Source organism: Physeter macrocephalus, chromosome 16 (assembly GCF_002837175.3).
Source record: "Physeter macrocephalus isolate SW-GA chromosome 16, ASM283717v5, whole genome shotgun sequence".
Lineage (NCBI taxonomy): Eukaryota > Metazoa > Chordata > Mammalia > Artiodactyla > Physeteridae > Physeter > Physeter macrocephalus.
Genome location: NC_041229.1, coordinates 72,545,320 through 72,570,783, shown reverse-complemented (window position 1 = coordinate 72,570,783; position 25,464 = coordinate 72,545,320). Strand labels below are relative to the sequence as shown.

The 25,464-nt window shown below is 38.8% G+C and overlaps 2 protein-coding genes across 15 annotated transcripts in view; one reads left to right on the top strand and one right to left on the bottom strand.

The window, feature by feature from the left end:
* Window positions 1–16,927, top strand: part of TSG101 (tumor susceptibility 101) — a 54,135-nt gene extending 37,208 nt beyond the window's left edge. For 3 of the 4 annotated variants that reach the window (XM_007104915.2, XM_028501644.1, XM_028501643.1), the window contains 3 exons: window positions 13,603–13,805; window positions 15,080–15,319; window positions 16,581–16,927. In XM_007104915.2, coding sequence (XP_007104977.1) covers window positions 13,603–13,805; window positions 15,080–15,319; window positions 16,581–16,670 — 533 coding nt within the window. In that variant the 3' untranslated portion in view covers window positions 16,671–16,927. Of the gene's footprint in view, window positions 1–13,602; window positions 13,806–15,079; window positions 15,320–16,261; window positions 16,419–16,580 lie in introns of all 4 variants that reach the window. The other variant, XR_003683747.2, reaches the window with a different exon arrangement.
* LOC102976495 (L-lactate dehydrogenase C chain) overlaps window positions 15,351–25,464 on the bottom strand; it is a 72,181-nt gene continuing 62,067 nt past the window's right edge. For 8 of the 11 annotated variants that reach the window (XM_055078688.1, XM_055078679.1, XM_055078682.1 and 5 more), the window contains 3 exons: window positions 19,689–19,805; window positions 19,064–19,169; window positions 16,994–18,341 (listed from right to left, as the gene is read on the bottom strand). In XM_055078688.1, coding sequence (XP_054934663.1) covers window positions 19,745–19,805 — 61 coding nt within the window. In that variant the 3' untranslated portion in view covers window positions 16,994–18,341; window positions 19,064–19,169; window positions 19,689–19,744. Of the gene's footprint in view, window positions 15,379–16,993; window positions 18,355–19,063; window positions 19,170–19,688; window positions 19,806–25,464 lie in introns of those variants that run through there. The other 3 variants (XM_055078680.1, XM_055078681.1, XM_055078683.1) reach the window with 3 other exon arrangements.

Genomic DNA, 25,464 nt, shown 5'->3' with positions numbered 1-25,464 from the left:
GCCACAACAGAGGGAGGCCCGCATACCACAAAAAACAAAACAAAACAAAAGATAAATAAATTATGTCACTCCTCTACTCAGAACCTTCCAGCGTCTTCCCGTTTCACTCAGCGTTCAATCCAAATTTTTGAGGCTTAGAAAGCCCTTTGTGATCCTGCTTTCCTCCCCCTGTTACCTCTCTGAACTCATCTCCTACTACTCTTCTGTTTTAGGATTCATCCACTACCTGTTTCCTTTGTGTGGAGCAGTCAGGCCTACCCTGACCAATCTACTCCCATCACCAACCCCGCACACATATACACACATGCCCAACATCTAGAACAGTGCTTGATACATAGTAGTTCATCTAAATATTTTACTGAGTGTCTGAATGTAGAATCTTGTGAAGTTTACTTTTCTGTTACATTTTCTGATCAATTGTAAGCATCCTGAGATCTGCTGTAAATATCTCCCCTTCCCCCAAAAAGAGCATTTTCTTCAGCTGTTTTTGTCATTGATACATTCTAGTTATTGAGAGTCTAGTGGCAATGGTTTTGTTTTTTAAAAATGTTCTCATCCTTCTGTAATATAGCTCTTTTTTTAACAATGTAATTTAAATGCTTGAGTTAGAAACCTGATGATGGGAGATCATTAATCCACAAGCAAAACACACTAAATCTTGTTAAGTTCTCCATTATGGCTCAGGCATCATCAGTAAAATAGGAATAGTGCTATTTGTTACCCTGTTTCTCACTGAGATGATAGTATTTGATTTGTAGAGAACCTCAGCTCCTAAAGATCTTTTTTATGTTAACTCATTTCACTATAATAGGTATGAAGCATTTTATAACTTAGAATAGATGATATCCATACATCAAAAAAATAGGAATATGGGGAAAATGGTACATTTTAAATCAAATCTAATGTTTGTTTTTAGAACAAGAATCAAAGCAATTAATATTTTATTGTACTTTTAAGAGTACTTTCTTAGAAAGGCTAGAAACAAATTATCATTTTATGATAATCTAGGATATCCTTTTAATGTATGTTGTTTTTCTACCCTTTATTGCTTGCCTACTTGATTTTTTTCATCATATTTTAGTAGTACATTGTGCAAAACACTGTTGAACTTCAAAATTGTCATAAAGGAAAGCAGAAACATAAAAGTATCATCTGAATATTAGAGTTCACAAATAGTCAACATTTTCTCAGTCTGTCAGTGGCCATCAGGATTTGTGCTATTATTCTCTGTGCTACTAAGGGCATGAGAAAGAATGAAAGTGGTTATTTATCCTTTGTGGAACTTGATAGTTTCACTTTAAAGATTTTGATTTTATGATGTAAAACAAACACCTGTTTCACGGCATCATTAATTAACTCATGTCTTATTATTGATGTGGATGCCTGTGCAAGTGTTGATTTTTAACCATCTCCAACAATATTGAAGTAAAAGAACCACTTAAAGTGAAGTAATAGAGGCAACTTCCCTGGCGGTCCAGTGGTTAAGACTCCGCACTTCCACTGCAGGGGGCGAGGGTTCGATCCCTGGTCGGGGAACTAAGATCCCAAGATTTCACATGCTATGCAGTGAGGTTGGGAAAAAAAAAAAGAAGTAATAGAGATTACATTCTTAATAGCAGTCTCTTCTGAAATATTGCAGAAGACTGAGGATTGATGCAGATCTTGGGACTTAAAACAGCTCTTTCTGACTCCATTACATGTAGATTTTGAACAACCACATTTAAAAGAAAATCAGAGAATTTGTTTTGTCATCTCTTTTTACAGCTTTTTTGTTAGCTGGCAGACAGCTTCCTGCCTAACCTGACTTTTAAAACCACCTTCATGAGATTGGTGCTCACTGAGGGCATTGACTAAGCAGTGAAGGCAGCTGTTGAATAGTGAAAAACCTGTTGGTGGTGCTTTTCCATCAGGTCTGGGCAATTGCAGTGATATTTTTAATTCATTTGTATTATTTAATGAGGGAAAAGTTGTGATCTATAACTTAAATTCTTCGTTGAAGTTACTGTAAGACCAGGTGTTCTTTTTGTTTTGTTTTTTTGGCTGCGTTGGGTCTTTGTTGCTTCACGTGGGCTTTCTCTAGTTGCAGTAAGCGGGGGCTACTCTTTGTTGCGGTGCTGAGGCTTCTCATTGTGGTGGCTTCTCTTGTTGCGGAGCATGGGCTCTAAGTGCACAAGTTTCAGTAGTTGCAGCACGCGGGCTCAGTAGTTGCGGCACGCAGGCCCTAGAGCGCGTGGGCTTCAGTAGTTGCAGTGTGTGGGCTCAAGTAGTTGTGGCACTCGGGCTCTAGAGCGCAGGGTCAGTAGTTGTGGTGCACAGGCTTAGTTGTTCTGTGCCATGTGGGATCTTCCCGGACCAGGGATGGAACCCCCCATGTCCCCTGCATTGGCAGGCGGATTCTTAACCACTGTGCCACCAGGGAAGTCCCAGGTGTGTTTTTTGTATATCATCTTTGCCAGTGACTAGCAAAAACATTTTCTACTGGAAGATCAGTGGGAAAAGATGTGGAATTTGGACAGTTGTCCTTAGATTTTCTGCCCATTGCAGGCATTATATATCAACAAAAGCATCAGAAGGAAGGTAAACTTTTCTTGATATCTAAAAAACTTAAAAATTTAAGTTTCTGTTTCTTCAGATTCATTTATGTTTCTTAAGAGTAAAACATTTTTGTTAGGACTGGCATGTAACCTTTACCAAGTTGGCGTTGCCAAAACTATAAGAGAACTTGAACTCTGATTTTAAAGGTTTAAAACTACTTGACCGCCACCAAGTTACAAAGAATAAGTTTAGGAGACAACATTAATACTTGTTTGTTTTCTTAATAGCACATGCCAGAATACAGCAGAAGCAGGTATGGATATTGGTCATCTGTATGTTTTCAGGGCTGAAAAACGGGCATTCAAGAAAAGCTTTGGTCCCCAGCTGGGCATTCCCATGGAGAATTCCAAACTCTATTGGATAGAGAAGAGTAGCATGAGGGACCAGTCACTCCACCTTGATTCATGCATAGCACTCTCTGTCAGACACTGATGTGCTGGTGGTGCACCCAGGTGGCAGTGATCTGGGAGTGATGAAGTTGTTTGATATTTTAATCCAAATTAAGAAAGATTTAAGATTTATCGGGACTTCCCTGGTGGTCCAGTGATAAAGAATCTGCCTTGCAATGCAGGGGATGCAGGATCAATCCCTGGTCAAGGAACTAAGATCCCACATGCTGCAGGGCAACTAAGCCTGCATGTCACAACTACTGAGCTTGGGCGCCTCAACTAGAGCCCACGTGCTGCAAACTACAGAGTCCACACTCTCTGGAACCTGCGTACCACAACTACAGAGCCCACGCGCCCTGGAGTCTGCGCACCACAACTAAAGAAGAGAAAACCCGCGTGCCACAACTAGAGAGAAGCCCATGCGCTGCAGCAAAGATCCCGCATGCCACAACTAACACCCAGCACAGCCAAAAATTAAATAAATAAATAAATAAATCTTTTTTAAAAAAAGATTTATCAAGTAAATGTTCAAGAATGTTACTAGAGTGTGGTCCAGTATGGTACCCAGAAAAGTGTGGTCCCAACTCAACGAAACCTCTACATGTTTTGAATATATGCGTGAAGAAAGTCAGTGGACAAATTGGCTCCTTTATGAAGTTCATTGGAGGATGTACCATCAGTACATCACACACACATGCATACACACAAATACATACCACATTTTCTTTTTTTTTCTTTTTTTAATTAATTAATTAATTTATTTATATTTGGCTGCGTTGGGTCTTTGTTGCTGCGCATGGGCTTTCTCTAGCTGTGGCGAGCGGGGGCTACTCTTCATTGTGGTGCTCAGGCTTCTCATCACGGTGGCTTCTCTTGTTGCGGAGCACAGGCTCTAGGCACGCGGGCTTCAGTAGTTGTGGCACGTGGCTCAGTGGTTGTCGCTCACAGGCTCTAGAGTGCAGGCTCGGTAGTTGTGGCGCACTGGCTTAGTTGTTCCGCCACATGTGGGATCTTCCTGGGCCAGAGCTCGAACCCGTGTACCCTGCATTGGCAGGCACATTCTTAACCACTGTGCCACCAGGGAAGCCCATAACACATTTTCTTTATCCATTCATCTATTTTTTTCTTCAGTTATTTGTTTATTCATTTAGTCATTCAACATATATTTACTGAGTGCTTGCTATATGCCAGGAGTAAGAACAACACAAAGTAACTTCCTGCCTTCATGGAGTTTACATTTCAATGGGGGATGACAGAAAACAAACTTACAGCATAGTATACAGTGCACCAGATGGAGATAAATGCTACCTAGGAACATTCAGACGAAAGAGGGGCACAGGAAGACCTGGAGGGTGAGGACTGCATTCTGTTCTCACCTCCTCTATATCCACCTTGCTCACACCATTGGCCTCCTGCCACTCCTTGAGCCCCAAACACACTGGTTTGCTGTTTCAGCCCCATCCACGCTCTGCTCGCTTGGATGGTGACCTGGAGATCTGTTCACTGCTGTTGCCTCTGCCTGAAGAGTTCTCTCCAAGACTGGAAAAAGGCTTCTGTGCCTTATACTTTGAGGTGGGAGTATGTTTATGGTTCAAGGAACTGCAAAGAGGCCAGTGGTGTGAGCGAGGGGTGCACAGAGAGATGGGGTCGGAGGGGAAATAGAACTGGCTCAGGTAAGTCCTTGTGGGTCAGGGGGAGGCCTGTGGCTTTTCCTTTACGTGAGCTGCGGAGCCACAGGCAGGCTTTGAGCAGAGGAGTGATCTGATCTGATTTTGCTGTCATAACAGATGCCTCTGTGCCAGACCCCAGGAGGGAAGGGTGGCAGCAGAGCTCCCCACCCCTAGGAGGCCACTGCAAGAATCCGGGTCTGAGATGGTGGCTCGGACCAGTGTGGGGATAGAGGATGTGGTCACACATGCTGAGGAGGGGTATCCATTCATCTATGGATGGACACTTAGGTTGTTTCCTTCCATATCTTGGCTATTGTAAATAACGCTGCAATACACAGGGGTGCATATATCTTTTTGAATGACTGTTTTTGTTTTCTTCAGAAAAGTACCCAGAAGTGGAATTGCTGGGTCATATGGTAGTTTTATTTTTAACTTTTTGGGGTTTTTGTTTGTTTGTTTTTTTGCGGTACGCGGGCCTCTCACTGCCGTGGCCTCTCCCGTTGCAGAACACAGGCTCCGGACGCGCAGGCTCAGTGGCCATGGCTCACGGGCCCAGCCGCTCCGCGGCATGTGGAATCCTCCCAGACCGGGGCACGAACCCGTGTCCCCTGCATCGGCAGGCGGACTCTCAACCACTGCGCCACCAGGGAAGCCCTATTTTTAATTTTTTGAGGAACCTCCATACTGTTTTCCATAGTGGCTGCACCAGTTTGCATTCTTACTAGCAGTGTACATGGGTTCCCTTTTCTCCACATCCTCACCAACACTTGTTATTTGTTTTTGTTTTGTTTTGTTTCGTTTGTTTGTTTTTTTGCGGTATGCGGGCGTCTCACTGTTGTGGCCTCTCCTGTTGCAGAGCACAGGCTCCAGACACACAGGCTCAGCGGCCATGGCTCATGGGCCTAGCTGCTCTGCGGCACGTGGGATCTTCCCGGACCAGGGCACGAACCCATGTCCCCTGCATCGGCAGGCGGACTCTCAACCACTGCGCCACCAGGGAAGCCTGTTTTCTTTTGATAATAGCCATTCTGACAGGTGTGAGGTGATATCTCATTGTGGTCTTGATTGCATTTCCCTGATGATTAGTGATGTTGAGCATCTTTTCATGTGCCTGTTGGCCATCTGTATGCCTTCTTTGGAAAACTATTCAGGTTCTCTGCCCATTTTTTTTTTTTTGTGGTACGCAGGCCTCTCACTGTTGTGGCCTCTCCCGTTGCGGAGCACAGGCTCCGGACGCGCAGGCTCAACGGCCATGGCTCACGGGCCCAGCCGCTCCGCGCTATGTGGGATCTTCCCGGACTGGGGCACGAACCCGTGTCCCCTGCATTGGCAGGTGGATTCTCAACCACTGCGCCACCAGGGAAGCCCCTCTCTGCCCATTTTTTAATCAGGCCGTTTGGTTTTTTGATGTTGAGTTGTATGAGTTCTTTGTATATTCTGGATATTAACCCCTTATCGGATATTTTTTGCAGCTATCTTCTCCCATTCAGTAGGCTGCGTTTTCATTTTGTTGATAGCTTCCTTTGCTGGTCAAAAGCTTTTTTAGTTTGATGTAGTCTCCTATTTGGTTTTTTTGTTGGTTTTGTTTTTTGGGGTTTTTTTTGCTTTTGTTTCCCTTGCCTGAAGAGACATATCCAAAAAAATATTAAGACCAATGTCAGAGTACTCCCCATGTTTTCTTTTCTTTTTTTCTTACAGCTGTATTGAGATATAATTGACTTACAGCACTGTATAAGTTTAAGGTGTACAGCATAATGATCTGACTTACATACAACATGAAATGATTACCACAGTAAGTTTAGTGAACATGGTACTGTTATATAGATAGATAGATACAAAAAAATATATATTTTTTCTTTGTGATGAGAACTCTTTAGGATTTACTCTTAACATAAAAGTGTTTCATGAGGGTCTTCCCTGGTGGTGCAGTGGTTAAGAATCCTCCTGCCAGTGCAGGGGACACGGGTTCGATCTCTGGTCCCGGAAGATCCCACATGCCACGGAACAGCTAAACCCGTGCACCACAACTACTGAGCCTGCGCTCTAGAGCCCACGAAGCACAACTACTGAGGCCGCGTGCCACAACTACTGAAGCCTGTGCTCCTAGAGCCCTTGCTCCGCAACAAGAGAAGCCACTGCAATGAGAAGCCCATGCACCGCAATGAAGAGTAGCCCCTGCTTGCCGCAACTAAGCCCGTGCGCAGCAGTGAAAACCCAAGGCAGCCATAAATAAATAAATAAACAAAAATAAATAAAATATAGCAGTGTTAATTGTATTAATCATGTTGTACATTATATCCCTAGTACTACCTATGGTTTTCTTCTAGGAGTCTTATGGTTTCAGGTCTTACATTTAATTTTAACCCATTCTGAGTTTATTTTTGTATATAGTGTGAGAAGTTCCAGTTTCTTTTTTGCATGCAGCTGTCCAGTTTTCCCAAAACCATTTATTGAGGAGGCTGTCTTTTCCCCATTCTGTATTCTTGCCTTCTTTATCATAGATTAATTGACCATATAAGTGTGGGTTTATTTCTGGGCTCTCTGTTCTGTCCATTTGATCTATGTGTCTGTTTTTATGCCAGTACCATACTGTTTTGATTTCTGAAAAGCTCTGTAGTATAGTTTGAAATCAGGGAGCATGATACCTCCAGTTTTGTTCTTTAACATGGTAGATTCTTAAATTGTTCTTGTTCACAAAATAATTTTAAGGTATGACTTTGATTCTGACCCATTTTGTTTTAAAGGATGGAATCTGTCCTTCAGATTAATTGGCCTTTGTGCTTAAGCCTGCTAGTAGCATCTTTCATGATTATGATAGTTGAATGATTTTGTAGCACCATTACTTTTTTGAAGTAGTTACTACTTTGGCATCTATTTTAATAAGGTCTATACTTAACCTCCACTTTTGAAATTTGAATTGTTATGTAAATTAATCTAAATCTTTCTTTGTGCTGTGTGTTTATTTTCAAGAAGTGTAAACCTGCTGATGTTTTTCTTTTTCTCATTGATTGTGGTAATAGAAACTTTCTAGAGTTTAAATAAAGAGTACTGCTCTAATAGTGTTTAAAAGATAAATTGAGGTCCCCTGATTTCTTTGGAAGAAAGTTCCATAGCCTGCCCAGAGCCTGGCCAGTAGTATTAGAAGCTTATATATCCATAGACTATAAATAAAAGCCTTTTGTAAGCAGCTTAATGAATTTGCCTGATTTGTGTTTAATAGCACAAATCAGAATGACTCTGCTCATATAGTTGTTTGAAATGTTTCTCCTATTTCAGAGATTGACCTGTTTTTCTGTTTTTATTCTAAAAGGAAATAATACGGGCTTGATCCAGTGATCCACATGGGCTTGATCCAGTGATCCACATGGGCTTGACCCAGTTTCTCAGTAGATGGGTCAATAATCTTCCACTTCAGATTGCTTAGGCTCCATAGTTTGCTCTGTAGCACAAATGCCTGACCAAAGATCATTATGTGGGTCTTGAGCAAGTAACTTCAGGAAGGAAAAATGCTGGGGGCGGGGGCAAGTGATTCACTTTGCTGGTTAGAGGTAAGATCAGAAAAGTTACTGTTTAGTTATTTTGTATTTTTCTTTGGGGTTACCGTGGATTCTTTCTCCAATATAAATGAGCTCCTTGTTGAGTTGTAGGAAGTAATGATCATCATTAAGCACTGTTAGGAGATAAATAAAACTGATTATCTTTAAGCGTTTAAAGATGGTTTAAAATCAGGTAGTGTATACCAGTGTACTTTGAAGATACTGGCCTAAATTATTCATTGAATTATCAGGTCCACTGAGTAGAGTATTGGTTTCCTGATAGTAGAAAAATCGTCTTATTTCCTAAGGATTAAGTTTAGTGATTGGATCCTATCTGACATTTAAATGAAGTTTTCGTTCAGGATTGTTTCTCAAAATCTGTGTTAACCTTTTCAATTGCTGCTAATCTGGAATTGTAGAAGGGCACTTCTGAAATCTGACTCTGCATGAGTAAAGGTCAACAATGTGTGGGGACTTGAGGTATGGCAGTTTGCCACAAACTCATTAATCCAAGCCTTGTTATAGCAGGTATAAAGAATATTAAAATTGCTCTTAAGACGTTTGAGAAAAAAAAAGATTTTTTTGTTTGAAGAGTGATCAAGAATAAGAATCGTCTACCAAACGTTTTTCTTACTTGCTTATATAAACAGTCTCTTAAAGTGTCATGGTTCATTCAATTTTGAACTTTAATCTGGGTTTTTCTCTTGGCATTCACATTTCAGATCTTAATTATAGTTTGTTTCTTCTTTTTAGAAAGTAGATGGATTTAAAGTGTTCAAATATACTGTATAATAAGGTCTATGTGTGATAGAGGAGAGGACTAGGTCTAACCTTGGCATTTCTAGCCTCCTCCGTTGAACTGTGACCTTTATAGAAAGCCAAGTGACTGCTGCCTCAGCTTGATTCCCATTTTGAATGTTAATGGCTTTAGCTGGAGACTTATTTGGAAGGACGTATTTGGCCCTGTATTGTAGTTTTTGCCTTAACGTATTTTGTAAGAGAAACAGAATGTAAATTCCAGGATTTAAGTGTGTTTTTTAAAATTGGTTTTTGAAAATTCAACATATTTATTTATTTATTTATTTTATTTATTTATTTGGTTGTGCCGGGTCTTAGTTGTGGCACATATGCTCCTCACTTGTGGCCAGCAGGCTCCTTAGTTATGACTCGCCGGCTCCTTAGTTGTGGCATGCGAACTCTTAGTTGCAGCATGCATGTGGGATCTAGTTCCCTGACCAGGGATTGAACCTGGGCCCCCTGCATTGGGAGCTTGGAGTCTTAACCGCTGCGCCACCAGGGAAGTCCCTTGATTCATTTTAATGTAGTAATTTTAACAAAGTTTTTTGATATGTTTGTGTGTGAAAAATCCAGACTAGTTATAAAAAGACCCTGAAGCTTGTATTAGTTCAGATAACTTCTACACAGATAAATGGGACACAAACTGCTGCATATGATTGACCACACATTTGAATACCTAACCATATTCATATAATTTGGGTTCCCCAATTTCTGGGAGAAGATTTGTTGTATCTCACAGGAACCATTTCATATAGGATATAATAAGAAAGTTCTTTGAGAAACAAGTTTTTAAATTCCTATTGTTAATGCATCTTTATCATAAAATGGGGACTTAATGAGATACCATCTCCACTAGTCATTATTTTGTAAATCATCCTTTGGGCACAAAATTCTAAACTTGTAGAAATTACCCCTTTTTGCTCTCACTTAGGACTTAATAGTGTGATATAAGAAACTAGAGATTTTGGTTTGGCATAAATTCTGTACAAATAAACAGCTAAGTCATTTTTTTTTGTCTTTTTTAATTGAAGTATAGTTGATTGACAATGTTAATAAACAAAGTGACTCAGTTATATATATTCTTTTTCATATTCTTTTCCATAACGGTTTATTACAGGATATTGAATATAATTCCCTGTGCTATACAGTAGGACCTTTTTTTATCCATTCTATATATGCTAGTTTGCATCTGCTAAAATCCCAAACTCCCACTCCTATCCTCTCCCACTCCCCTCCCCCTTGGCAACCACCAGTCTATTCTATATGTCCCTGACTCTGTTTCTGTTTCATAGATAGGTTCATTTGTGTCATATTTTAGATTCCACATATAAGTGATATCATATGGTATTTGTCTTTCTCTTACTTCACTTAGTATAATAATCTCTAGTTGCATCCATGTTGCTGTAAATGGCATTATTTCGTGTTTTTTTTATGGTTGAGTAGTATTCCATTGTATATATTGTACCACATCTTCTTTATCCATTCATCTGTTGATAGACATTTAGGTTGTTTCCATGTCTTGGCTATTGTAAATAGTGCTGCTGTGAACATAGGGGTGCATGTTATGTTTTTGAATTATAGTTGTGTCTGGATATATGCCCAGGAGTAGGATTGCTGGATCATATGGTAATTCTATTTTTAGTTTTCTGAGGAACCTCCATAATTTTCCACAGTGGCTACACCAACTTACATTCCCACCAACAGTGTGGGAGGGTTCCCTTTCCTCCACACCCTCTCTAGCATTTGTTATTTGTAGACTTTTTAATGATGGCTATTCTTACTGGTGTGAGGCGAGATACCTCATTGTAGTTTTGATTTGCATTTCTCTAATAATTAGCGATGTTGAGCATCTTTTCATGTGCCTGTTGGCCACCTGTATGTCTTCTTTGGAGACATGTCTATTTAGATCTTCTGCCCAATTTTTGATTGGGTTGTTTGTTTTTTTGTTGTCGAGTTATATGAGTTGTTTGTATATTTTGGAAATTTTAAGCCCTTGTTGGTCACATCTTTTGCAAATATTTTCTCCCATTCTGTAGGTTGTCTTTTCAGTTTGCTTATGGTTTCCTTTGCTGTGCAAAAGCTTGTAAGTTAGATTAGGTCCCATTTGTTTATTTTCATTTTTATTTCTATTGCCTTGGAAGACTGACCTAAGGAAACACTGGTGCAATTTACATCAGAGAATAAAACAGCTGTTTTGCCTAAAACAGCTAAGTCTTTAAATCATACTGAGAGGAAAAGCAAGTTGTCTTGCTGAGAAAGGGAGGCGAGTACTTTTGAATGGTGAGGAGTGAAGCACATAATTAAAGGGTTAGGATTCTTGTTCCAAAGCAGAATGGGAGAAGAGAGTGGAAGACTCCCGTCTGGTCATTTCAATCTTTGAAGATGTTCTGAGGATTTTTTTTTGCCTTTGTGGGACAATGGTAAAAGGAGGGCTTAAGGCTTTAAGAAAGAATCCAAAGGATTGAGGATTTGGGTTAGGTTATGGCAGGCAAGGCCTTTGGAATTAGAAGTCCTGGTGATCTGACAGAATGAGAGAGAGGCTGCCATGGCAGGCAGCCTGTATACAGGACTAAGAGAGATGGGCAAAGAGTTGGGACTGAGGGGAGATACTGGGACCAGGAGTGGAAGAAAGGGAGGTCGAAGGTACAAAAAGGAATGAGTGGAGATAAGAATTGATGACTTTGGGGAGGTTGCTAGAGTCATCCCGGTGTCTATATAGGAGGTTGTCAGAGAGGAAAACAATAGGAAAATGTGAGTGGAATGAGCCCAGAGGTGATGCAGTAGCTGGTAAATTGATGAGAACACTTTGGAAAAGTCAGGTGTTGAGAGGCCAGGGATGTGAAAAACAAGACCTCAGGTTGCCCTCTGGCTTTACAACTCTGAATTCCAGAGCACACATTGTCTGAAAGTTAATAGTTTTGCTTCTCAGAAATATGAAATAATAAGCTGACATATTTTTGTAAAATCAGAAGTGAACTCTGAAAAGCATATAATATATGGATTTGTATTTTAACAATCAATCAGAAGTATTAATTGCCTCCTTGTAAACACTTGAGGATGGATACTGTTTGGGCTCTCCTTAGCAGGAGGTTTCTAACAGGAAAGAGGGAGGCTCTTAGTGGGAGAGTCTGCTATTGGGCTTTTCCTTTCACCATGTACAAGCAGTGTCCTTAGGACAGATGGACGAAGGACACTCCTCAGGAAAACCTGGCCATGGGAGACACTGTCTTTACTCATTTTAGTAGAACCCAAGTCAAAAAAAACATAGTTCTTCTGTGGTGGAAACAAGAAAAAGAGGGGAAAAAAACACAACAACTCTAGATTTAGACTCTTTTTTTGAAACCTGTAACACCTGAGAACTCCAAGGTCTCCCAGTGTCATTTACCAAAGCCCAGAAAAGCACTCAGGGTATCCTGGGTATGGACCAGCTTCTGGGAGAAAACAACTTTACGAATCAAAAACCACAAAAAGTAGTGACCAGACCAGTGTATGGAATAGTGAGAGTTGTGATCAGATGGGACGCTGAAGAGCACAGGTGGCGCTGGTTGCGGTGTAGTTTGGACAGTGCAGTTTCCTTGTAGAAACAGTCAACTTTGCATGGTACCAGGAAGGAGCCTATAATGGATGGGAACATGAGTGGTGAGGCTCTGGGTACATTTTTACAAACTGACTTGAAGGGTTTTTTTCCCCCTGGTCAGCAGAACTCAGTGTCAAGGTGATAACAGTTTTCAGCTCAAAGTGGAAGCGATACTTTCTGTTAATCTGTAATCATTCTTTATTCATTGTAAGTAATAAAGGTAAGTATAATTCCCCACGTGTATTCCATCATCAAACATAATTGAAAATCAAAATACCATTTATCATTTGCTGATTTAGGACCCTAACTAAAGAACATTGACAGTCATAAAGAGTATACATACTTATGTTAAAAGGGAGGACCTTTTGAAGAAAATATCTGAGGAGTAAGTTTTATATAAGACACTGATTAGGAAGGTACATTGGGGACAGAAGAGTAAAGAATCTGAGAATAAGCAGAATTTTATCAGCTGTTGAATTTTTTGGATGGCATTCTCTTTTGCACATCTGCTCTTTCCTGTTCTTTTCGTAAAGGGTAAAGGAGTAAAGTCTTACAGAAGGGAAGCCATGTTAACCTGTATATTAGTTTAAGGAAACTCTGCCCATTCTCAGTCTTACTGGCCTCTAGAGTGGGTTCCTTCTTCCTTCAGCTTAGCAGTAAAGCCTGAGAATAGACTTGACCTGAATCAGATGTTTTACCTTGGTATAAATTTGTTGTCCCATTTGTTGGAGATTTAGGAATAACTGTAATCTGTAGGGATACAGCCTCTGCCTCATTGAGAAAATAGCTAATTGTTTGGGCTGTTAAGGCAAGAAAGTGGGTAAATATGGATTAATAGTAATCTCTTGCAGGGCAAGTATTTCTGAATCAACTCAGATTTTAAATGTTATGTTTTATGAAGTTGTGACATAAAATTTTTCTTTCCTCGCACTTTGAAAGTGTTGACTCATATTTTGTCCTGTTTTGTGATGGCTCTTGTGAAAGGAATAGAAAGAGATTGGGAAATAAGCAAGTGTTTCTGCCTTTTTCTCCTGCAGGTCCCAGTAGGGATGGCACAATCAGCGAGGACACTATCCGAGCCTCTCTCATCTCAGCAGTCAGTGACAAACTGAGATGGCGGATGAAGGAGGAAATGGATCGTGCCCAGGCAGAGCTCAATGCCTTGAAACGAACAGAGGAAGACCTGAAAAAAGGTCACCAGAAACTGGAAGAGATGGTTACCCGTTTAGATCAAGAAGTAGTAAGTAACTCATTGAATAGTTGCACTATTTTAGATTGAATCGTAGCCATGGCAAAGTGTTCTGTATGTACTGTGGTTACCCTGAACGTTGTGGGTATAGTTAAGAGTTCAGAAAATTATACACGCCTTTAAGCATTTTCACATAGCTTCTCTACAGCTTTGTTAAAAAAAAAATGCAGCCTGTGGTTGGAATGTAGTCTTCGACTGGGGAGTGGATGTATTTAGAGGATTTTTGCTTGCACCTTCACCCCGGAGGATAATGTTTTGACCCAAAGGAGGACTGTTTGAGTGCTTGATGTTACCAGACAGTTACTAGGAAATAAGAATTTGAGAGAGCTCTAAGTCGTGATAAAGATCTGCAGACCCTGGGTACAAACTTAAGGGTCAGTTCTTTTTTTGTTTCCAAATGTTGTTTGAATTATATTTAAAGTATCTTTGGTGAGCCCTTCTAACTTAATAACCCATAGTGTATGCAACCTTTAGCTCTTAAGCTTTCTCACATTTGTATCAGACTGCTGTGCCCTGAAGAGTCAATGTAAGTCAGCCCTGTGACTTCTTTTTAGTGATGTAGAGGCACTAGCATAATTTGAGTGCCAGCTTCACTCTTCACTTTCATTCCTGTGATGGAGAATTTGTTCCAGCAAGTGTGCATTTTTGATGAAAGGGTAAAGAGTTATTAAGTGTTTGAGGGCTTTGGAGAAAGTGATTTGTATGTACACATTACTCTAATAAAATGGTTCTAGTGTGTAAAGTGAGCTTCTCAATAGCCAGCTATTTTCAAAAGTTCAGGAAAGTGACACCAGTACAGTTCAGAGCCTGCAACCACCACCTGCTGTATCTTGTGAATAAAGTTCAACTGTTTGGAGTTCTATGTGTTGAATCGTCTATACAGACTGGGGAAAGTTATTCCTCTGAGGCAGATGCCCACTTGTTTTGAAAGAAGGACCTCCTTTATGATTTTCATGTAAGGAACCTCCTGCTGGAAAGTGTCTTGTCTGATGGCTTAGTTTGCAGTATCATTTGTCACTGGTAAGTGACAAGCTTATCACTGCCACCAAAAGTGCTCCGCTCAGCATCTCCTGTTTTCACTCAGCATGTTAGAGCACACCTTTTCCTCTAACTATGACTAATGTGATACATGAATCTCATCCATGAGTTGTTTAAGCATCGTTTTATTAGCAAGTCTGTTTCTGTGAAGTTGAATTGTAGATGTCTGACAAGCAGATAATTACAATTAGTATAAAATCATCATGCTTGGACTATTCTGTTTTCAGGCTGAGGTTGATAAAAACATAGAACTTTTGAGAAAGAAGGATGAAGAACTCAGTTCTGCTCTGGAGAAAATGGAAAATCAGTCTGAAAACAATGATATTGATGAAGTTATCATTCCCACAGCCCCACTATACAAACAGATCCTAAATCTGTATGCAGAGGAAAATGCTATTGAAGACACTATCTTTTACCTGGGAGAAGCCTTGAGGCGGGGAGTAATAGACCTGGACGTCTTCCTGAAGGTATGTCTTCCTCGCTCTGCTTTCCAGGGTTTTGGAACATGTGTTTTAGAGACACTGACCTTGAAAACCACAGATCAAGAGGGTTTCTCTGTAGGAGATGGGTTAAAATTCTTTGTCTTTCCAAAAGAGAGCAAGTGAGATAAATGGCTGTGAGCAGTGTCTTCCCACCTACAGAGGGGGCTGAGGATCATCTGAGTAGGGGAAGAAAAGTGGGCTAGTGGCTGCAGTTCCCCACCCCACAAGATAGCATCAAGCTGAATGTAATCCTTCTCTCTTACTACTGTGCCTGGGTGGATCATGAGGTACAGTCAGATTTCCATTGATTCTGTCAGGTCACATCATTTAAACTGAGATCATTGACTGCCCCACCCTTATTGTTTTTGGTTTTTTCCTCTGTTAATTTTTTTAGACTTGCATAGTTTTATACCTGTTTTCCCAGATCAAACAGGCTTGCGAAGTATTGGGTTTGCCCTGCTGGTAATGGAGCCCTTCTGAATAAAGGTTATTCCAGGCTTAATGCTATTGTACAGACATGAAGAGCTGTAAGCCAAGTTTGGCTGCTTCTCTCTGTTGGGTCATGAAGAGCATGGCTTTAGGAATAATAGCTGCGTCTGATGCGTCAGTGCACATGCGAGGCTGGTCAGGTTGCTTGCTGATCTTGCCTATCTTACTATGAGCGTGTGGCCAAACCACTCTTGGACCTGGTGCAAGCACATGAATAGCTGGGACCCTAGAGAGGACTTCCCTTCTGTACACTGTCCCCTGCTTGGGTGGCATAGCCTAGGGAAAGATACACATGGAGAGGCAAGAGAGGTACGCTGTTTGCTAGGCACTGGACAAAAGCTGGCCTTGTGCTATGCTCATCCTTGCCCTTCCCCTTTTTTAGCCAAGTGGGGACAAACAGTCACAATTTGTACAAAAGGTTTTTGTAACTTTTATTAGGATCACAGTACAAGTTTCCCTGCCATCTTGGTTGTCTCAAGTGCAGCTTGAACTCCTGAGCCAGATCCTGCAATGTGGTGCTTTCCCTGTGAAGAAGGCCTTTGTATAGGGTCTCAGAAGACTACTTTCCTTAACACAACCTGCCAGCATCAATCCAGTGAGTTTAAAAAGCCACATGTAATAAAGTATTGGCTCCAAAGGAAAGTTGATATGAGTTTAGGTTCTTAGCTCCCACCTAGGTTACAAACTGTCTGATAGTTCATGCCTGGGCCTGGATCAGAGCCAGTCTAAACTGTTGAAACTTTTTCCCCCTTCACAGCATGTACGTCTTCTGTCCCGTAAACAGTTCCAGCTGAGGGCGCTAATGCAGAAAGCAAGAAAGACTGCCGGTCTCAGTGACCTCTACTGACTCCTCTGATACCAGCTGGAGATTGAGCTCTTCTAAAGCATTCTTTCCTTCTCTTCCTTTCTCTTATATCAGTAGGTGCCCAGAATAAGTTATTGCAGTTTATCATTCAAGTGTAAAATATTTTGAATCAATAATATATTTTCTGTTTGTTTTCTTTTGGTAAAGACTGGCTTTTATTAATGCACTTTCTATCCTCTGTAAACTCTTTTTGTGCTGAATGTTGGGACTGACTATGCTAAATAAAATTTGTTGCATAATTTTTCTCTTTTACTGAACATCTTTAGGAAAAATATATGAAACCTAAATAAGAAGCTCGGCTTCTAATTTAGCAAAGTATAATATCCACCGTGAGTTGAAATTTAGCATTATTTATCCTCTAGCATATAAAGTGAATTCTATTCAATATGGGATATAATACCAAATTTTCAAATATTTGAAATTGAGGGATTTGAGTGACTTTTTTTGTGAAAGGTCCTGGGTGGTACCCTCCTACCAGTTCCTGCCTAGATTTGTTTCCTTTCCAGGCCTGACAGAACCATAACTGTTTTCATCAAGAAAGGAGCAGAGTGGCCAGTACCAAGCTACACACCTGAGAATTTATGTTAACTAGGCAAGATGGTCTGGCCACAATTAAGGAGGAAGGTACAGTGTACACTGCCTCTCTGCATTTACTGTCATCTGAAGTCAGTCTGCCTTTCTGGTGAGTGATTCTGTAGTCAAGATTGTGGCCACCCATCCAATGATCTACATGTCCTATAAAGCTTATCTAGCAGAACAGAATTTTCTGTCAAAATGAGAGAGCTAGAAGGTTCATGAGGTTATAAAGAAATGAACATTCTAATTTAAGATGTTTTAAGGTATTCAGGGAGCCAGACAGCCTACTCTATACTTCTACCAAGAGAAGAAGACCAATTTGGTCTCACTCATCACTGAAGAGTTTATATAGTTTAGTTTAGATGTTTTCTTAAAAAATGAAAATCTACTTGTAAAAAAGAAACTAGCAAGGTTTAATCTAGTGTTAGGTTTGAAGCTAACATTTAAATGAGTTATTTTTGTGTATACATTTATTTGTACATGGTAAAGGAAGTTACAGCTTTTTTATAACATACAAATGAACATAGGTGTATCAGCCAGCCAGAACGAAATAATTAGCATACACCTGATGAAAAGAATCACGGTTTCTAAACACAATAAACATACATCATACATTCTTTTGAACCAAATGGCAACTACATATATAATATACAAGGCAAGTACTGGTACATCAGAGGTACCAAAATACCTTATCTGATGCAGTGACTTAGGAATTAATTATAAAAAATGAGTATCATCCAACATTTGGATGCTAAATAAAAGAGCTAAGGGGCTAAATAGAGGAGTCACTCTTCCCTCCTTCTTTTTTCCAACTTTTAGGAATTTGAGTTTATTTAAAAGTTTGACGTATTTAATCCTGTAACTAACTACTATCTCTCTTTCGATAACTTCAGAATGGTAGTTTGAAGCAATTTTAAAACTTGCGCTCCTTCTGAATTTCCCAGAGAGTTTCTGCACCCTTTTTCAGACGGGCCTCTTCTGCAGAGGTCAGCTTTACCTTTATGAGGTCTGTAATAACATTCTCTCCCAGGATACATGGAACACTAAGGTATATTCTTCATTTATTCAATAGTGGCCCTGAAAGTAAAGACTTAAAAATTATTCCTTTAAAGATACAAGGAAAGAACAATTTAAAACAGATGACTGACTAGACATATTTATTGTTCAAATTCATCTGCCATCTTCCCACATAGGCCCCAACCTCTTGCCATGTTTGCTGGGACCAACCCTCCTTTTCCTATCTCCTTGCCCCCAAACCACTTCCTCTCAGGGAACCACTTCAAAATTCCTATTACTTTATTCCCAGTGATTTAATTCCATTTTACTTTACCTTCTCCCATTCAAACTAGCAGAGGGATCTTACCCAGGCCCCAACTTCCCCTCCCCAGGAGACCAACTGCTAATACTTTTGTGATCAGTGCTTCTTTCTTAGGTCTCTTCACTGGACCTCACTGAAACTGTTAGAGAACAACTCAAAATGTGGCAAGACCTACCACAGTGGTTCCCAATGTTACTAGATATTTGTAGAGTTCACTCAGTTAAATGATAAAGATGCAATAAGACTTTTATCTAATAGAATGTATAAGGAATACCACACTAGGCCAGGACAAAGGTCTACAAAGGTAGGCCTCTTCCTCCTCTACCACCATCCCTTTGTCTCTGTCTCTTCAGCAGCAAAGAACAGATTTTAGGAAGAGAGGTGCTTCCACAAGATCAACTTCAAAAATTTTCATCAATGCTCTTTTACCTCTATCTTATGTTGATATTAAATATTTTTTCAAACATAAACATCCTCCTACCTTACTCATGGTGGAAACTGGATGCACTCCAGTATTCTTCAGAATACTTGGTTAAATCAGCACAGGTAGGGCAACACCCCATTTCTTTTTAATCACCTCACAGCCACTGTGGAGTTGGAAGAAATCATGAACGTAAGTTAATTTTAGAAGAAATACTTGTCTTTGAACATCCATATTGTGGCAGCCTGACAATTCCACAAATCTGCAATGTTTCCATCAATTTCTCCTAGGAATTTCTTATAGGAGTTAGTTATGTAAGGTAGGAAAACAGTTATGACGTAAGTAAGTACGGAGATCCAGAAGTTAATGTGAAATCAATTTTACTATTAACTGTAAAGAATATATAGCAACAATTAGAAAAAATATATTGTCAGTTAACAAGTGAGTGCCTACTATATGGTAGATACTGGGTTAGGCTCAGCAGTGAGTGAGACAGACTTAGTCCCTAACTGCTTAAGAGTTTATAATGTGAATATGATCATACCAAAATAAAAGTAGAAGTGCTAAGGAAAGAAAAGTCCGGCAGATACAACAACATATACTTAAAGGACCCAAGTCTCATCCCTCTGGCACAATTCAGGCTTACAGCTAATTTCCAAGGTACTGAAAATACAAAACATACTACCTGGCAACCACTACTTTGCAGACATTTTCCTACTGCTCAGGTCTTTATCAGCTCCTTTATCTGAGTTCAGAACCTTCGGAGAGACCGCAGCAATGTTCATTCCACTCCACACAGGAACTAAAAAAAGATACCCCCAAATCCATTCATTACATAGTAGTATATAACAGGTGGTGGTTTTTTTTTTTTTAAGCTTAGCAAAACTGTTACAATTGCCCTGAGTGGTTTACAACTAGGAACACTCAACAAAACTATCAAAAATTCAGATGTCTAAGCCCTACCCCACATCAGCTATATCAAAATCTTAAGGGATGGAGCCCACAATTCTGTCGTCTTGGCAGAGATTCTCCAAACAAGAAAGTGACAGTTTTGAAATTTTCAACTATAAATTAAGTTTTAACTTTTATCACTTCAAGTCCTTTTCCATAGCCAGGAGTTTGTATTAGATCAATTTCAAGGGTTCTTAGCCAGAAGAAAGTAAGATAAAAAGGACTGCTATCATATTAGCACCCCTCCTCCTCTTCCCTTTAATTTTCTCCAGTTAATAGGAAGAATTCATGTTACTTGAATTACAATATTGACCTTTCTGAACTAGAGTATCCCAAGTTAAATATAAACTACATCTTGTTACTTAGTGCTGTGTTAAGAAAGCCTTATAATCTTTTTTTTTTTTCCCCCGGTACGCGGGCCTCTCACTGTTGTGGCCTCTTCCGTTGCGGAGCACAGGCTCCAGACGCGCAGGCTCAGCGGCCATGGTTCACGGGCCCAGCTGCTCCGCGGCATGTGGGATCTTCCCAGACCGGGGCACGAACCCGTGTCCCCTGCATCGGCAGGCGGACTCTCAACCACTATGCCACCAGGGAAGCCCAAGCCTTATAATCTTAATTGTACATATAGGTAGGATTGTAGTAACATTCTCATTTTTTTCAAACTTGTATTTCTGGTAAGTTATTTTATTATAAAAATAATGTGCTAAAAATTAAAACACTACTAAAAGGACCTAAAGTAGAATAAAAGTCCTTTCACCCAGGAGGTATTTTACTTTATGATTAAATATATGATCAATACAGTCTAAATATATTTCAGAGAGTGTGCACATCTCAGTGGTACTTTTAGGCTTACCACTTGAGTCTCTGTGCTCTAAAAGAACAAACCATGACAGCTTTCAGAGTGGACACCAAACCTCTGCCCAGTCAAGAAATGGAAAGGGGCAGTGGCCAGATTACAGCCACTCCCAATAACTACAGTTTTGGGGAAATGCTCTTAACTTCCATGCTACAAAGTTAAGATACCCACTGAGAAGAAAAAATTCAAGTCAGAAAAAAGTTCTCACTTTAAATGATAAACTTTTTTACATTTATCTAAATTAAAACTAAGTCTGATGTTTCGTTGGGGGGAACAAAAACAGTTTTCTATCTGACTCCAGTTATACCATAGTTTCAACAATATCTACCCAATAGAAATAAACTATGAAAACCTTTTGTTGCTACTTTGTATAGACTTTTGTGCAGAAACACACACATTCATTCATGCCATTAAAAAAAATGTAAGAAACAAATCAATATCCCTGATCAAGTCTTTGAAATAATTTTTCTCAGAGAATAATCCATTTAGAGCAAAAAGCTTAGTTAAGAGGGAAACAGAAACAAGTATACATGGAATATAACTGTCAGGCAAAACATAATCAGGCCTTAGTCCCACTAGGCAAGGGGAAAAAATTTGGCATAGTCTGATGTTTTGGGTATGTGAACTATTTTAAACATTATTTTATCAGAATTTTTTTCTCATTGAATTTAAAAAGTAACTATTAGCCAGAAAGTTAGTGCAGATACAGTAATGGCAAACAAAAGAGAATTTCAACAATAAAAAAGCATTACTAAGGATACACAGAGATACTACATAATATATGAAACAATCCAACAGTACATAATAATCATGAACTTAGATGCAACTCATTGAAATGGCCTCAAAATATATTGGAAAAAAATCGGGAAACGCTAGGTGGATTTGAGTAACTACCTTTATCAAAAACTGACAGATCAGTAATAATTAATTAAAAATTTGTAATTTAGTAAAACTAAACCAAATCAATAAGTGTGAATGGATATAGAAAGATCATCCAATTAAGTCCATTTCTCCCCCCCCAAGTACATAAAGGAACATTTACAAAAACTATTAACTAGGTCACAAAGGAAGCCTTAACAGATTCCAAAGAGTGGATGTTAACCCGCATTTCTCTGGTCTCAATTCAGCTATGTTAGAATCAACCACAATATAACAAATTTTAAAACGTTTCAAAGCTAAAATCATACTCTTAACTTGCTGAGTTAAAGAGAAAATAAAACTAGGAATTACAGAATATTTATACCTGAATGACAATAAAAGTGCCACAAAACAAAACAAAAAGTGGTACTTAACTGTTAAGTTTATATTCTTAAATGCATTTTTTTAAAAACAAGAAAGATCAAGGATAAAAGTTACTAACCATAAAGTAAAAGAAATTTTAAAAAATAAGCAGAAAGGGGGCTTCCCTGGTGGCTCAGTGGTTGAGAGTCTGCCTGCCGATGCAGGGGACACGGGTTCGTTCCCCAGTCCGGAAAGATCCCACATGCCGCAGAGCGGCTAGGCCCGTGAGCCATGGCCGCTGAGCCTGTGCATCTGGAGCCTGTGCTCCGCGAAGGGAGAGGCCACAACGGTGAGAGGCCCGCGTACCGCAAAAAAAAAAAAAAAAGCAGAAAGCAATAAGATTAAAAACATCAGTATCAATAAAATAGAAAGTAATTCTTGGGGAGAGGAGGACTAATAAGTTAGAAGAACATCTAGCAAAACAAGGGCACAATGTCCCCAACAAATAATATTAGGAAACAGGAGAGGTAAGCACAAATACAGTAAAGGTTTAAAAAGTCATAAAATATGAAACACATGCCAGTATAAAACTTGGATGAAATGGACAGCTAGAAAAATTCCTAAAATGACTTAAGAAGAAATGGAAAATCTGAATAAACAAATTACATTAATGAACTTTTAACAAAAATCTAGCCCCTCACCCTGTCAACTGTTTTACAAACAAGTTATATCAAAATTTCAAGGAACAGTTTGTTCTTATGCAACCTATTTTATTAGATAACAGAAAAAATTTTTTGGTGGGGATATAGTAAAACCTTGATACTGAAACTGAGCAAAGACCAGATAAAAAATAGTAAACTCATATTATTTATTTACACAGATACACAAGTACTAAATAAAATATTAGCAAATATACTTAAGTGGGGTTTTTGAAAAATACTTCATGGGGTTTTACCCCAGAAATGCAAAGATGGTTCAGTATCAGAAAATCTATTAATATGTTACACTATGTGAGATTTAAAGAAAAAGATCATTTGAATTGTACAAAAACCTGATGAAATTCCAAATCCATTAGGGTTTAATAAAAGTAAAACTCAACAATCTAAGAAGAAAAGGAAACTTAACCTAAAAAGGTATCTATCAAAAATCCAAAACATCACAAATAATGAAGAAAAATTATAAGTATTTTCATTACAGTCAGGAACAAGACAAGGATACACCCACTATCACTGTTTCTATTTAACATCTTACTGGAGATCCTCCTAGCCAATGCAACAGGACAGGAAAAAGATAAAGGTCTTAAGTACAGAAAAAAGGCCTTATTTGGAGATGGTAGGTCTGTCTAATAGAAAATGTCTGGTAATTTGTAAACTATAGAAATTAAAGATCAGAAAGAAAACAAGAAATAACAGAGACTTGTGGGAGACCATTAAACACGCCAACATGCGTTATAGTAGTTAACCAGGAGAGGAAAGGAGCAAACACATTCAAAGAAATAATGGGTAAAACTTCCCAAATATGAAAAACATTAATCTGCACATTCAAGAAGTTTAAGGCACTCCAGGTAGGATATACTGAAAGGGATTCTTACTTAGACACACCATAGTCGAACTGTCAAAAGCCAGAGAAAATATTGGAAATAGTAGGAGAAAACAGACTCACTGCATACCAGAGAACCAAAATAAGTTAACAGCTAACTTCTAATATGAAGCAATGGAGGCCAGAAGACAGTTGAATGACATTCAAAGTGCTGGAAGAGAAACTCAACCAAGAATACTATATGTAGCAAATATATATTTCAAAAATGAAGGCAGAATAAAGACATTCCCAAATAAATAAAGATTGAGAGAATTCACTGCTAGCAGCTGACCTGCCTTACAACAGATACTGAAGAAGTTTCTTCAGGCTGAAAGGAAGTGATACCAGGCAGCAATTCATACCAACATGTAGAAAGGAGCACTGGTAATAGTGAAATATAATTTATTTATATAGATTTGTGTGTGTGTGTGTGTGTGTGTACACATACATACACACACATACACCTACCTCTTATTTAAAACACAACTGCATAAAACTATATAAAATTTATTGTTGAGCCTACAAGATATATAGATAGAAGGTATTTGACAATAACCACCAGAAGAGGAAGGGAAAGATACTAGAGCAAGGAAGTGACACCAGACAGTAACTCAAATCTAGACAAAGAAATGAATACCAAAAATGAAAAATAAGGTTAATATAAAAAAATTCATAAATATATTTTTGTCTTAGCTTCTACAAAAGACTTAAGATTATATAAAGCAATAATTATAACACTGTATTGTTGAATTTTTAATACATATAGACATATACAACAATAACAGCACAAAAGTGGGTGAGGGATTGATGCTACAATGGAGCAAAGTTTCTGTATTTTATTGGAATTAAGTGTGCAAAAATGTGAAGTACATCCAGGTACCTTAAGCTGATATTGTAACCCCAAGAGCAACCACAAAAAAAAACCCTCAAAAAACATAATTTAAAATTAAATAATTAAAATGGTACTTTAGAAAATGCAAAAAAAGGCAGTAAAGGGGAAACCAAGGAACAAAAGAAGACACAAGACATAGAAACAGCAAAAGGACAGGCATAAATCCAAACATATCACAGTAACAGTAAATGTGAATGAAGTCCATTTAAAAGGCAGAGATTTTCACACTGCATAAAATGAAATCTAACTATATTGCTCTCTAGAAAAGACACTTTTTTTTACTACTATCTGTATTTGGAGGTCATTATCCTATTTTAGTTTTTTTTTAATTGAAGTATAGTTGATTTACAATATTGTGTTAGTTTCAGGTGTACAAAAAGTAATTCAGTTGTATATATGTATTTTTTCAAATTGTGTTCCATCATAGGTTATTATAAGATACTGAATATAGTTCCTTGCACTATACCATAAATCCTTGTTGCTTATCTATTTTATGTATAGTAGTTTGTATCTGTTAATCCCATATCCTTATTTATCCCTTCCTACCTCCCTCTCCCCTTTGGTAACCATAAGTTTGTTTTCTATGTCTGTGAGTCTATTTCTGTTTTGTAAATAAGTTCATTTATATCATTTCTTTTAACCATTCACTCAGTATGATAATCTCTAGGTCCATCCATGTTGGCATTATTTCACTCTTTATTTCATACACACACACACACACACACACACACACACACACACACCCACATCATCTTTATCCATTCATCTGCAGTGGACATTTAGGTTTCCATGTCTTGGCTATTGTAAATAGTGCTGCTATGAACATAGGGGTTTTCTTTTAGACTCCATATAGGAGTGATATCATATAATATTTGTCTTTCTCTGTCTGACTTACTTCACATAGTATGATATTCTTCTAGGTCCATCCATGTTGCTGCAAATGGCAATATTTCATTCTTTTTT